At 38.2% G+C, this 13,251-nt stretch overlaps 1 protein-coding gene across 2 annotated transcripts in view; it reads right to left on the bottom strand.

Annotated features, from left to right (window-relative positions):
* Positions 1 to 12,003, bottom strand: part of ESR1 (estrogen receptor 1) — a 118,583-nt gene extending 106,580 nt beyond the window's left edge. The window contains exon 1 of one of the 2 annotated variants that reach the window (XM_037391925.1): positions 11,377 to 12,002. In XM_037391925.1, the coding sequence (XP_037247822.1) occupies positions 11,377 to 11,804 (428 nt within the window). In that variant the 5' untranslated portion in view covers positions 11,805 to 12,002. Of the gene's footprint in view, positions 1 to 11,376 lie in introns of both variants that reach the window. The other variant, XM_037391926.1, reaches the window with a different exon arrangement.
* Between the last annotated feature and the right edge of the window lie 1,248 nt (positions 12,004 to 13,251).

The following is a 13,251-nucleotide window of genomic DNA, read 5'->3' on the forward strand; positions in this document are numbered from 1 at the left end:
TATCTAGCATCATGTCTTCTTTCTTAATGAAGCCTGCTCTGAAAACAGTCTTGTCAATTTTCCACATGATTTTCAATAGCACTCTTAATTATAACAGTTGGGCACTTCACAGACACCAATTAATGTTTATCTGTATGGGTCCTGTGTGGTAAAGCAGTAGTATCTGCATTTCACATGTTAGAATATTAGGCAGAGAAGGAGAGATACATGCACACAAAATTAGTTCTAGCATGTTTCAGCTTTGAGAAAGCTGATGTTATGAACTTACTGGTGTAATTCCAATATATTTTCTCTATGCACATAAGAAATACAAAGGCTTTAAAGAAATTAAACAATCAGCACCCAAAACAGGATCTCACTGAGTCCTTCTGATGGCAGTTGGTGTTTCAGGAGTGATGGAAGCTCATACCTACAGCACTGACCTCTGCCACTTGGGCTATTGAACATACCAACAGCCAGGCTAATCCATTACCTTCTGGCTAAATCTGTAGTAGATGGAAATCAAACGCAACAGTTGCACATATCTGCTGGGAGAAAGATTGTTCTGCATGGGTCCAGCTCTGTCCTTGTTTCTCCCTCTCAGCCTTTTTATTTCCCCGTGCTCTGCAACATGCACTTGCTCTGTTTCAGTCCTCTTTACAGCCCCTGTCCCCAGTCTAAGTCTCAGTCACCAAGTACCTTTAAATTCCACTCTTTATTCTCCAACTCTGTCTTCTTCCGGAGTTTCTACTTCAGCTTTACTTTTCTGGTCCACCCCAAACTCTTCCAGGTCCTTATATCTACTTTCTCCTGCTGGACCACTCCCTCTTCATCCATGTTCTGCCAGCTCACAACAACATGCTACAGCACTTCACCAGAGAGTCAAGGTTACTACCTTTACCAGACCCACCGGATTTCTTCGCATGTCCCATTCTGTTCTTTAATGAGACCACCTTTATTTACTCCTCATCCCATCTTCCTATCCTGAAAACTTAAGTTTTTATTACATTTTTCTGGTGTGACTTCTGCCAAACTCTTTAGAACTATTACAGATGAAGCAAAAGGACGCTAAAAGCAGAAGAGAGACCATTTTTCTCACTCTCACTGTAGTGAGTAATGGCTGCAAAGACAAACTATAAGATGGGTGGAAAATGACTGGAATATTAGTCTCAACAGATTTTAATCAGCAGTTCAAATTTGGCCAGGTACTAGTAGCATTTCTGTGCAATCAATACTGAGGTGAATATTTCATTAACAGCAATGAAGGGAGAAATGTCACGCCTCAAAAGTTAATGACTGAAATGAAACTGGAAGGAAGGGGCATGCAGACTGGTGGATATGCTGCAAAGCAAAGATGCCCATCAGGGGGACCTCAACAAACTGGAGAAATGGTCCCACTGGAATCTCACAAAGTTAACACCAGAAAATGCAAAGCCATGCACCTGGGATGGAATAACACCCTGCAGAAATACAGAAGGGGCTGGAAAGCAGCTCTGCAGAGAATGACCTGGAGGTGCTGGTGGACAAGTTGAACATGAGTCAGCAGCATGCCCTGGCAGCAAGGAAAGACAAGCACATCCTGGATTGTACTTGTATAAACACAGACAGGAGGCTGAGAGAAGAGTTCCCCTCTCCTTGGCACTTGCAAGACTGCTTCCAGTTTGGGGCTTCCAAGCTGAAAACAGTCTTTGAAAAACTGGAACAAGTCCAGTGGACAGCCACCAAGATGAGGAGGGGGCTGGAAAGAATTACGTATGAGGAGGTGCTGAGAGAGCTGAATTTAGTCTTCTGAGAAGAAGGCTAAGGCAGGATTTTATTGCTGTCTTCAACTATATGATGGGAGACTTTAAAGAAGACAGATCCAGACTCTTCTTGGAGGCACACAGTGAAAGGATGAGAGACATCTGACACAACTTTGAGCAAAGAATATTGTGACTATTCATTAGGAAAAAGTTTTTCACAGTTAGAGTGGTTCAGCACTGTAACAGATTGTCCTGTGAGGATGTGAGGTCTCCATTCCTGGCTATCTACAAAACTCAGCTGGATAAGGACCTGAGCAACCTGATACAACTTTGGAGTTAGCCCTGCTTTGAGCAGGATGTTGACCAGATAACCATCAGAGGCCCCTCCAGACTTACTTTGTGATTCTCATCTCTCAGTAACTTGCCTCAGCCCACAGTAATAATTGCAGAGAAACTCCTGTCCAAAATCCATGCAACTGTACAATAAAGCGACCTTACGCTTTGTCAGAGAGGGATACTTTTATAATCCAGTCAATATATAATCATTGAGAGAGGATGGAGCACGCATGACATGAAATTTCATATAATTTAGTTATCAAATGAAAAAAAAAAAATTCCCCACTGTAAACAGTGAGATGTTTCAAGTGTTTGTAGCTTTAAATTGAGTAAGCTTTCTGGGGAAAAATGAAAAAAAATAACCTTGATTTGACAGTATCCCCACATTACCAAATATCAAAGCTGTATCTGTAATACGAAGTGTCTAGGCTGTCCAATGAAAAAGTTGGGGGCTTTTTGCATGAGTATTGCAAAATTTTCTTTTCCCTTCATGATTATTAGAAAATCAAGCCCTTTTTTGTCAAAATGTTAAAAAAAAAAATTACCTGAGACAATCATCTAATACTGAAGATATGCGCCAAAGCTGGACAACGTAACCAAAAAAGAAAAGTACCTAGGCAGACTTAATAATAAGCAGTGTTACTAGAACCATCTGTAAAAGAAAGGTGAGTTTTGCTCCAGGGTGTTTAAGAATTTCTCTGCAGAATCAGATTTCCACTTTGTTTTGTTTTTTTATTACTTGGATCAAGAAGTAGTGGTAATAGTAACTTAACTCATTTGCATGCAATCAGTTTTAGCAATGTTTGACTCCTTAAACTGGAATATGCCTGGCAGATATTCTTAATGCATGCCTCTTACAATTGTAATAATTTCAATATTGTTGCCACATAAAACTTCCACATATTTTATTTTATAGGGGTTTCTACCTCACCACCTTTTGCCATAAACCTAGTTAGAATGCTCTTAGATATTTAATATTTTGCTGATTCACCATTTCCAGGATTTGCATGGTTTATCTCTTATTGATACCCTTGTAGGTGAAAATTAGGATTATATTTCTCATAGCTGGCAAGACAAAACTATAAATACTTTTCAACCCACAAGTTCTAAATAATCCAAATAGGCAAAACTATTGCAGGGTAATACATGACCTACAGTGGCTCATGCGTTGGTAACATACACTTTATCCTTGCTTGTGTTTAACAATGTGGCCAAAAAGAGAGTATCATTTTAATGCAGAATGGAAGCAAACAGACAAAGCTGTTCTTTGACGTATTAGCTCCCCAAAGTTATCTAGATTTGGCACACACTCTCAGCCATAGTATTCTTTGCCACTGCTACAGTTTCCTGGATACAAGGATTCTGTGATAGGTAATTTGAAACAGGGATCTTACTGTCAAGTTCAAGTTGTAACTAATTGCCAAAGCAGGGAACACTTATTTGAATTAATTTTCTTTAGACACCAGCTGACACAAGTTACTGAATAATAACTAGATATTGCTTGATCAAGATAGCTCAGCAAAAAAAAAATAATATTTTAAGAATGTTTACCAGCTTTATAAACTAAAAACACAGATGACAAGGTATTATGTGACTTATTTTTGCCAAGTATCAGATTTTATAGTACTTGTCTTCAACATTAAAATTAAATGTCGATTTTTAGATTTAGCACCTTCCAAGTTTCCATCTGCTTACAGATAAATTTGAAGAAAAAAGTTTAAAAAAATGGAATATTTTTCATAGATTTATGAATTAATAGATTTTGTCTCACAAACCTGAACTACACTTAAAGTGAAAAAAAAATAAAAAGGTAAATAGAAAGAAAAAAGTAGGTGTTATAGATTCCAATTTTAACAGGGCTATATGTAAAAACTGCAGTAGAGGTTATCTGGAAAGCATATTATGAGTTTCCCAGTCTTGGATTTAAGACTTGGGCCTAAATTTGATGCTACATCTTATTCTGCAGCTGCTGTTTTCTGCACAGCATTTTCCTAATTATTTTTATTTAACACGAGCTGAGATTTCTTCCGTGCTGCAGCAAGTTTTCCTTCCCCTTTCTAGCTAGCTTTGACAGCCCCTTTGTGGCATCCTACAAAGTCTTCCATAGTCATACCTTAGCAACACAAATCAGTACTGAAGTAGCCTGCAGTGATCAAAGCAGTGTTTCAGCATGACAGTGAGTAATAAGAGGGAGGAAAGACTGGAAGTAGCAATCTGTACATTTGCACAACAGATTGATGAGACACTGAAAAAATCTTAAAAGGAAAAATACAGGTTTTCCCTGGAAAATCAGTTAAAAGCAGTTTCCTTATTTAGATATGATGATCAAGATGGAGAAATACACCACTTACATAGCTTATGGATGGGAAGTGAAATGCATGGGCATTAAATGCAGTCCAGTGCTGCCTAGATGCTCACTGCTGTATCACCCTCAAAGGGAGAGAAGGCTCTCTCCCGTAGCTTTCAACAGTTACTCTACAAAGATGATGATGCCTGGGTCCTGGGGAGGTAGGTTTTGACATTTGGCAGCATTGTGAGATAGCAGCACATGGAAACAGAGAAAAACATATTCCACCCATGTTGTCTGATTCTAAATGGGCTGCACTCTTGAACAGTCATTGTAGACTGAAATTCCACCCACGGGATGTGAAGTGGCTACATGCATGTTGACATGGTTAGTCACCAACTGCTTGTTTAAGAAGTCCTTTTAGTTACTTCTGACTTTCAACTTTTAGCGTTATTTTTTACTTTTACTAATAGTTCCCAGAGAGGAAAATGGAGGCATCTTTTCTTATTTATATAGATGCTGGCTGTTGTGTTACTAGTTAAGACTGTCACTGCGATGGCTGGAAGACCACTGCAATTGTTATGTACACCTATTAAATAGGGCTTAAGTTTAGAACAGTTATATATAAGCTCTGGGTTTTCCAAGGACCGTATTTCCTTCTTCTAGTAAAAGGTTAAAATAAAATGCCCAGATCATTCCTGAACCCAATAGTGTTACCAATATATTGTCAGGGAAGATTATCCTGCAGATTTATGATCTTCTTGTTTCTAACAGGTATCACCTAAGTATGTGGTAGGTTAAATCTGGCAAGCAATATCTCACATGTTCATAGTCTTGCACCAGAAGAAGAAATAACTTGAGTCAGATGATGTAAGAACCCTCCCAGCAACTGGAATCTGAGCTTGGCAGAAAAGCAGAAATACCGTGCCTTGCCCAGCATCCCATTGATCAGGGTTCCTAGTAAGCTGTGGTAAATGACCTTTGCAGTTCACTGGAAAGGCCATCCAAATGCATAGGGCTAGTGTACAACCTCGAATGTGACTTCCCTCTGCACGGCAAATTTTACAAACAGCCCCTACAATTAATGCAATAAAAGCAGCACTTTAAATGAGGATGTTGAAGGACAGCATCTCTGCTCTAATCTCAGTTCTGATGCTTGAATAGATAACAGAAAACTCCCTGCAGACAGACCAGGGAGCTCATGATTAGTTTCAGCGTGTCGTTGATTTATTATATCAAATAAACAAAATAACCAAAATCTTTATTTGTTAGAAGAGGTGGATGCAGTTCAGTTGCAGGACTGTTCTCCTCTGTGTTTGTTTGGAGCTATGCCTTAGATCTGGTCAGCCTTTCTTGTTGGTTTAATAAAAAATGCTGGCATTCGATGTTCACTTTGCAATTGCTGGAGGAACTGGTGCCAGCAACTAATGCTTTCCCTATCAGAGTAGATATGGCCAGCAGTGTTTGTTGTTTCACTAGCCTCAGAGTAAGAATGATCAAGGCCAATGACACAGAGTCAATTCCCTGTCTTCCTCTCAAGGGACATACTGCAGTGTCTGTCTGAAGGGAGATTACAGATGTTGACCGTTTTGACTCTTTAGAAACAGGAGTTGTATGGGTGGGATTAATTTCATGTACTTTGGTCATCACTGGGCATCCATATTCACCCAGTAGATATCTGTACCAGAATCAGCCACCTTAGCCATATTTTACAGCACAGAAAGAGAACCTTGCTCCTTTAGAGCCTAATGCACCTGGTCTGTTTTAATCAGGTACCTTAGAAAGAGCCAATGTGTGTGTTCACAGTGCCTCTTTCTCTCTGTGTCTCCACAGACTAAGAGGTAGTCTGTGTGAAGGTCTGATGCTGTTGTCTATGCCACATGTCATTTGAGGTGTTCCAGGTGATGACCCTCACTGACACCCACCTCCTACTCCGAAAAGAATATATCTACACAATAAGTCCTGTGTCATATTTGCTAGCTAGACCCCTCTGACCTTATGGCCTCTCAAATGGCACCAGATGCCTAAGGAGTGGAAAACTGCATAAAGACCTAGGTGTCTACCTTTAAAACAGATGAACCCCATCCACATGGGCTTCCTGAACAACCTTATTTTTTAGCCACAAGTTTTAAATCCACATGGAAAGGACTAGGCATATGGAGCACTTCCTGGGTCTCTGGTTTATGCAAAAAATACATCTGCTAGAGAAGTTAAGACAGTTTTCTTCAATAAGAAGGAAACTTTGAAAAGGAAGCTCAGAGGGAGCAGGTGAGATCCATCTTTGTATTGGTAAAAGGAGGGTGATGAGGAACCATAACAGCTCCTTTACGACTCTTCACCACTGCCCAGTCTTATTCAGGGACACAAGGAGGCAGACAACAAGTGTTTCTCTTCAACAATATGGGCTGGTGACTTTATGGTGCAAGCAAACTTGCAGCAGGATCCGCACCAGCACAGTGTCTAAGAGCTGCAGACACAGCAACACTGGTTTATACAAGTCCCTCATAATAGTAATGTATATCTCAGAACATTTAACGGGTTTATCTTTACAACATTTCCATGAGATAGGATAACTCCATGTTTTCCTGCCTTTCTAATTGTAGTCTTCTATTGCTGTAAAATTGTCAGCGATATCAGTACAAGCTTTGAAAACAGGAACACTCTAAGTGTTCAAGAAACTGCCTGAACACTCAAACTGTTCAAGAGGGGACTCAGAACAGATTGATGCTTTAGAGAAAAATATTTTTTTAAAAACAAAAAAAGCCAAAAAACCCAACCAAAACTCATAAGCAGGCAAAACACTACTTTACATAGTACTCCATGTTATGGAATACCTCACACTACAGAAGGAAAAAAAATTATCTTTGAATTTTGCATTCATTGTAACATTCTTTTAATCTGAAAACCTGGAAAAATCCTCCTTGTTTAGGAACAACTAGAAAGATTCATAATGAATCAGGCAATGTAAAAATATGTGTTAGTTTAAGTAACTTTTTTGGACTGATGGATTTATGAAACACAGCAGAAGAGGGATCAGTCTACACTGGTAATCTTTCTCAATTTTAGCAATCATTAAAAATTAAAGCTGTGACTATATTGATTGGAACAACAGGTTTAAATCACTCAGATTTAATTTCAGTATGATAATTGGGACTATAACTAAACAAATACTTTATTAATCTAAACCTAGATCTTAGGGTACTAGAAGATACTCACAAACTAACTACTAAAAGTGAGGGAGCAGTGAATAAGTTTTTCACCTGGTATTTCTGTTTGTACACTGATTTACCCTGCCTGTCACTCACTACAGACTGACAGCCAACCCTCATCAGGTAGCTGGTAGGTGCAGTCCATTTTTATGGGTTTTTTGGCCAGATTTGGAAGCAGCACTAAACACAATCTACAGAGAGCTGGAAGTACAGGCAGGATTTTACTTCAGATGTGAGGAAATGTAGACTCAGTGGGATGGCACAGGAACATCACACACTGGCAGAACAAAAAGGATTCATCTTTGCTATTGCTTGTAAGAATTTACCAAGGTAAATTAGCTACTGAAAGGCATCTTGGTTTTTCCCTGAATGAAAAAACATCTGCCGAAAAGGACAAGGAAATAACCAGAAATTACTAGAACTTGAATTTAATAGTTAAGGGCAAAGGCAATCTTTCAATTAATTTACTGTAATACCCATGAGCACAAGATTTCCTGTAACGATAATCAACAACTAGTCAGCATTTAATAAAAAAAATCCTATTATAAAAAATGATTGAGAAAATAAAATGTGAGATTTGAAGAGGCTTAAAAACATAACTAACACTATGTCTTCTCCCTTTTACTGGAAGATACAGGCATTTTAAGATAAGGGAAAGGCATTTTAGCTTGGCTCCCTATAAAAACAGCCACAAGGTCAGACATAAAAGGAGTCATGTTAAAGACAGCAGAATTTGAATTAATTAAGCCCCTTCTTTTTTTCTCAAATTCTGATGTCCGTGATTTAGAGACTCCAAGAAGGAAGAGATTGGTATATTTTTTGTGGTTTTTACAAAATCTTTTTTTTTCCCTTTATATATCATTATGTTCTTCAGCTAGATATAGAAACCTGTCATTATCTTGCAATAAGAGACAAAGCCTTTTGGAAAAGGAAACACTATTTGAAAGAAATAAAATCTAACTTCAGAGTTAATACACATGTAACTACACTTGTCGATAGTCAGAGTGATTTTGAATAATTATTAATAAAATCAAGTGACATTAAAAGTTTTCCTTATCACATACATTATGTTTTGAGTTTTGTGACTGAAGATTTTTAACATTTTATCCAAGTATTAACAGAATATAACTTCAGCTCCAGCCTGCAATGATAATTTATTGTCCTAGCCACTTTAATCACTGAATGCAGCATCTGCATCTCAAATCCAGAGTATAACAGGATGATGCAATGCAATTGTTTCTGTCCTACAAGCCAAAATCACAATTCTGTTACACAGAAAGGTAAATGAGAATTACAGAGGAGTCCTTCTGGGTCTGAGGTTACATTACTTATTACAGAAATAGGCAGCCATATCACAAACTGATCATGATCCATTTTAAATTTTGTTAGGGCTTTTGGTTTGAGAATTTTTGCCTTTACCACTCCTACTGGTAGGTCGTTCCAGAAACTCACCATTTTGGCAGTTAAACATCTTCCAATCTACAGCATCAATTTATTCATTGCCAGATTTCACTGCCCCATGCTGTCTTTTCTCCCCAAACCCAACTGAACCCAATGAGATTAGCCTAATGAGTAAAGCAAATTGGAAATTCATGCATTACTATATCTTAAAGAACTTGTTCTTAAGCCCCATGATTAGGTATTTAAATATTTCCCAGACACTGAACACATATACAAATTATTTTTAACAGACTATTGGTGATTGGACTTTTGCCAAAACACAAGAACAAAGACCTAATATTTAATGTTGTGAGGGTGATAAATTTGTAAATAAAATCTTGCAAAAATGAAAAGAAAAAAAAAGCAAAGCTTTTATCAATTTAATTCCAACAGTACCATGCCTGTTAACAAAAGATAATCATAGAAAGCACTTTGATACACATTACTCATTACCACATAAGATAAGCTTTACAGAATTATTGTTGGAAGGGATCATTAAATCATTTGTATAACACTGTATGCAGATAAACCACCTGCATATCCAAGACCATAAATTCACCTAATTACTGCTGCATAAAGCCTCATGAATAGCATATGGCTAAAATACATCTGCAAGGGAAACACCTTCATCAGATTTCTTCATTAAAAATGTCAGGAAATGGGGAATCCAGCACTGGCTTTACATGTTTGCTGCAGCATTTAAACTAAAAAAAGTATGTTAATTTCATTTAGAAGTGCCTCACCTCCATTCACAGTTTAAACATAAAAGGACATTATTTCCACAGTCCAGCTTCTATTTCCAGGGGATTCTTGGTTCTGATTCCTTCAAGTAAAAGTACCCCAACAACAGTACATTTTCTGCCTCTGTATTTTAACTTCACAAACTCACTACTCCAATGTTTACATAGCTAAGGTCAGTTGCACACTTTTCACCATAGGTTTGCACTGGACAGTCACATAGAAAAGACCCTTTAATCTAGCATAAAATGCAGTTTTGCCGTCAAGTACTGGTAATCATTCAAGAGCTTTATGCTCTGACATGTACTCACTCTTCCTACAGGTATTGTATTTGGTTGCACTAAAATGCATTTTGTTTGAACCGACTCAGTTAACAGATCACCGTATTGAACAGCCTGACATAACCGTTATCTATCATTTCACCAGCCTTTACTCCACTTGCTCCCTAAAACTGATTAATCATTTACAAAAACTCCAATCAGCATCTGTTTTTTTGGGCCAGATTCTGCTACCAAATTCTTAGTCAAGGTGAGTTACACTGCTATTCACAGTAACTTATTATATTGTGCAAATAAAATTGGCAGAGTCCGGCCCTCAACGGGTAAAAAATAACTTGCTTTTATTTTTTCAGAGTTGTTCCATTTCTAGCAAACTCACTTGTATCTCTCAAATTAACAGATACAAACAGACTTTAGGAAAACAAAAAATGCATTTAATTGTTCACTTCGATTCATTGAAGCCCAGTATAATAAGCTGACGCAAAACTATGCTATTAACACTGTACAAGCATTAACAGTGCGGTTGTTGGTGTGTTTGGAAGCTGCAGTTCTATCAATTTCTACAACTTCAAAAATTATGTAAATGTTTTCACAACTGACAATACACATTTAAACCAAGGAAAATCGTTCCCCTCCCCCTTTAAAGATACTTTTATCTTTCTATTCCAGAAAAAAAAAACACCACCACCCTTCTATTGAGGGACAAACACATTAAAAAAATCAATAAATCTTATCTTTTGAAATGCAGCATGCCAGATTTATGCCTAATACATATGACTTTCCAACGAAGAATGCAGGTGAATATGTACACAGCTCTTAGGATAGCGCATGAAGGTGGTTACGGCTGATATACTGTCACTGAGTGAACTCTAACAGTTTGATTAGGAAGGATATTGTGCTTCTGAACTACTTCTTACATAAGCCACTTCTCACACTGTAAAGGAAGGCAGAGGGAAAAAAATACCAGCTAAAAGCTGAACAACCAGCCACTTACACTCAGAAATGTGTGATGGTGGAAGTCTGTTTAGTGTACTTCAGACAGTAATTCTAATATATTGCAACAGGGAGGTTGTTTGCCATTCTTTAATCAATTATGATCTTATGCTTTCCCAAGAAATATTTATACTCATCCAATTTGTTTCTCATTTATGTAGTTTTCAAAATGTACCATTTACAGTCACAGTGAGCTGTGAATTAGTTTTGCTTTCTTCTACAGTATTTTTTATAGTCTAGGTATCATGGATAATTCAAGTTAATCACATGGTCCTTTAAGCAAAAAGAAAATATTAAGGCATAAAAATTCCCACATTCTAATTTTCTCGGTATATCTGCTTAAAGAAAGAAGAAAAATTATCTGTAGCATTTACCTGTAGAAGGCTGGAGGAGCAGTTTCCCTCATCCCAAAGCTCCCCTGTTCGTTTTCAAGGTAATAGGGTACCTGTTGGCTGTGATGATGGATGAAGGGTGAGAGCTGGGGCGCCGTTTGCAAGAACACCACTGGGTTTGGTGGGACATTGTTCAGCGAGTGAAATCCTGCCAGACTGCTGGACCCAAAAGATTCAGAAGTAGGGGCATAACTGAGAGTAGTAGAGCTGTACACGGGAGCCGTAGTACCAAAATCGTAAGTGGCTCCTTCTGGGTAGTTGAAAACTCCTGCCTTGCTGCTCTCCACAAACATGTCGCTGAGCGATCTTTCCAAGGGAATCTTCAGCTGAGGTCTGCTCAGTGTCTCCAGTTCAGTGCCTTGAATCTGGTGCAGCAGGGTAACTCCAGAGGTTTTGGTGTGAAGGGTCATGGTCAGTGCTAATGGCAGTGAGCAAGGAACATACCTGCTTTTACTGTCAACAGCGAGATCGGCAGCTGACAGTCCACCTGAAAAAAAATATCAGAACCTATTCTGAGGCTCAGTAGAAATCATAATAAAGCAGCACTACACAGGTATTCCTCTAATCTCTGGGAGGAGGAGGATACAAACAAATGCAGAGTGAGCACTGAAAACGCATATTCTCTCCCTCCCCCTCCCTCCCTCTCTTTAACTTTTAGGAACTCCTCATCCGCACTAATATCCATTACAAGGTGCTGGCCATGAGCCAGGAGCTCTTGCCTTGTGCCGATGTTCGTTTAAACATCACTTCAGGAACAATTCGTTTTGGAGTTATACCAAATAATTGTCCCTCTAAACGTTGCTTCATTCTTACTAGTCATTTAATTTTTCACTTCAGAGTAGCCAGCACTCCGCAGCAACTAACGGGAAAGGACACTTAAATACAACCAGGAAGAGCAGTCCAGTGGTCAGGCAGATTACTGCCTTTTATTTCCTCGGCAGGCTCCCATCTATCAGAGCTTATCTCTCCTCCTGTTTGATTCATTTTCATGTTTGCTAGAAATATGTAACGTGTACATCGTAATGACCCTGGGTAGGACTATGCTGTAACGGAGATAGGGCAAAGCAGAATGTGTGTGTGCAAGCACATGTGTCTGCTTGCGTGTGTGTATATAACAAGACTCAGTCAATAAAACTAATAAAATTAAAGGATATATTGTATTTATGTGGAAGAAAAGGTTTATAATACACTTTCATCAGTAATAGCAACATGAAGTTACTGGAGTGTAATAGTAACATTAAAAAGTGAGAAAAATCTTTAGATTAGCCTAGAAATGTGTCTGCTTCTTTTTAGACTGTAAAATGATTACACAAAGCATCAGTCAGTCTTTGCCACAGAAAGATCCTAAAAGTTAGGAAAAAATTATTTGATTGCATGACACATTAGTTGAATACAGGAAATTATTTTTCCTAGTCCTCTAAACAAAAGCTCAAACTTGAATTTTGAAATCAGAGTAGAAAATCAAACAACCTAAAATAATCAAATGGGATTGACTTAAAAAAACCCTGAAATACGTCTCAGAGTTATATTTGGGGGGGGGGGGAGGAAGGAAGAGAGAGAACATAATGAAAAGGTGTGGCATGCATGCTTCATCTTGCAATCTCATTCCATATAATTTTAACTTTGCACAAACCAGTTCTCCTGAACCAGCTAAATGAAAACCTCCAGAAACTGTTTCAAGCTCTCCAGCTTTACTGCTGTGGTCTGTGGTTCAGTCATTAAAATAGGTTAAAGCCAACTCTAAATGCACTAATATATGGGCTCCAGTTAGTGCTTTGAATACTAGCAATGTCTATGCTATACTTAAACAACACAGTTATTCAGCTCAACCTTCAAAAAAACCAAGAAACCAAAAAA

Source organism: Falco rusticolus, chromosome 6 (genome assembly GCF_015220075.1).
Source record: "Falco rusticolus isolate bFalRus1 chromosome 6, bFalRus1.pri, whole genome shotgun sequence".
NCBI classification, from domain to species: domain Eukaryota; kingdom Metazoa; phylum Chordata; class Aves; order Falconiformes; family Falconidae; genus Falco; species Falco rusticolus.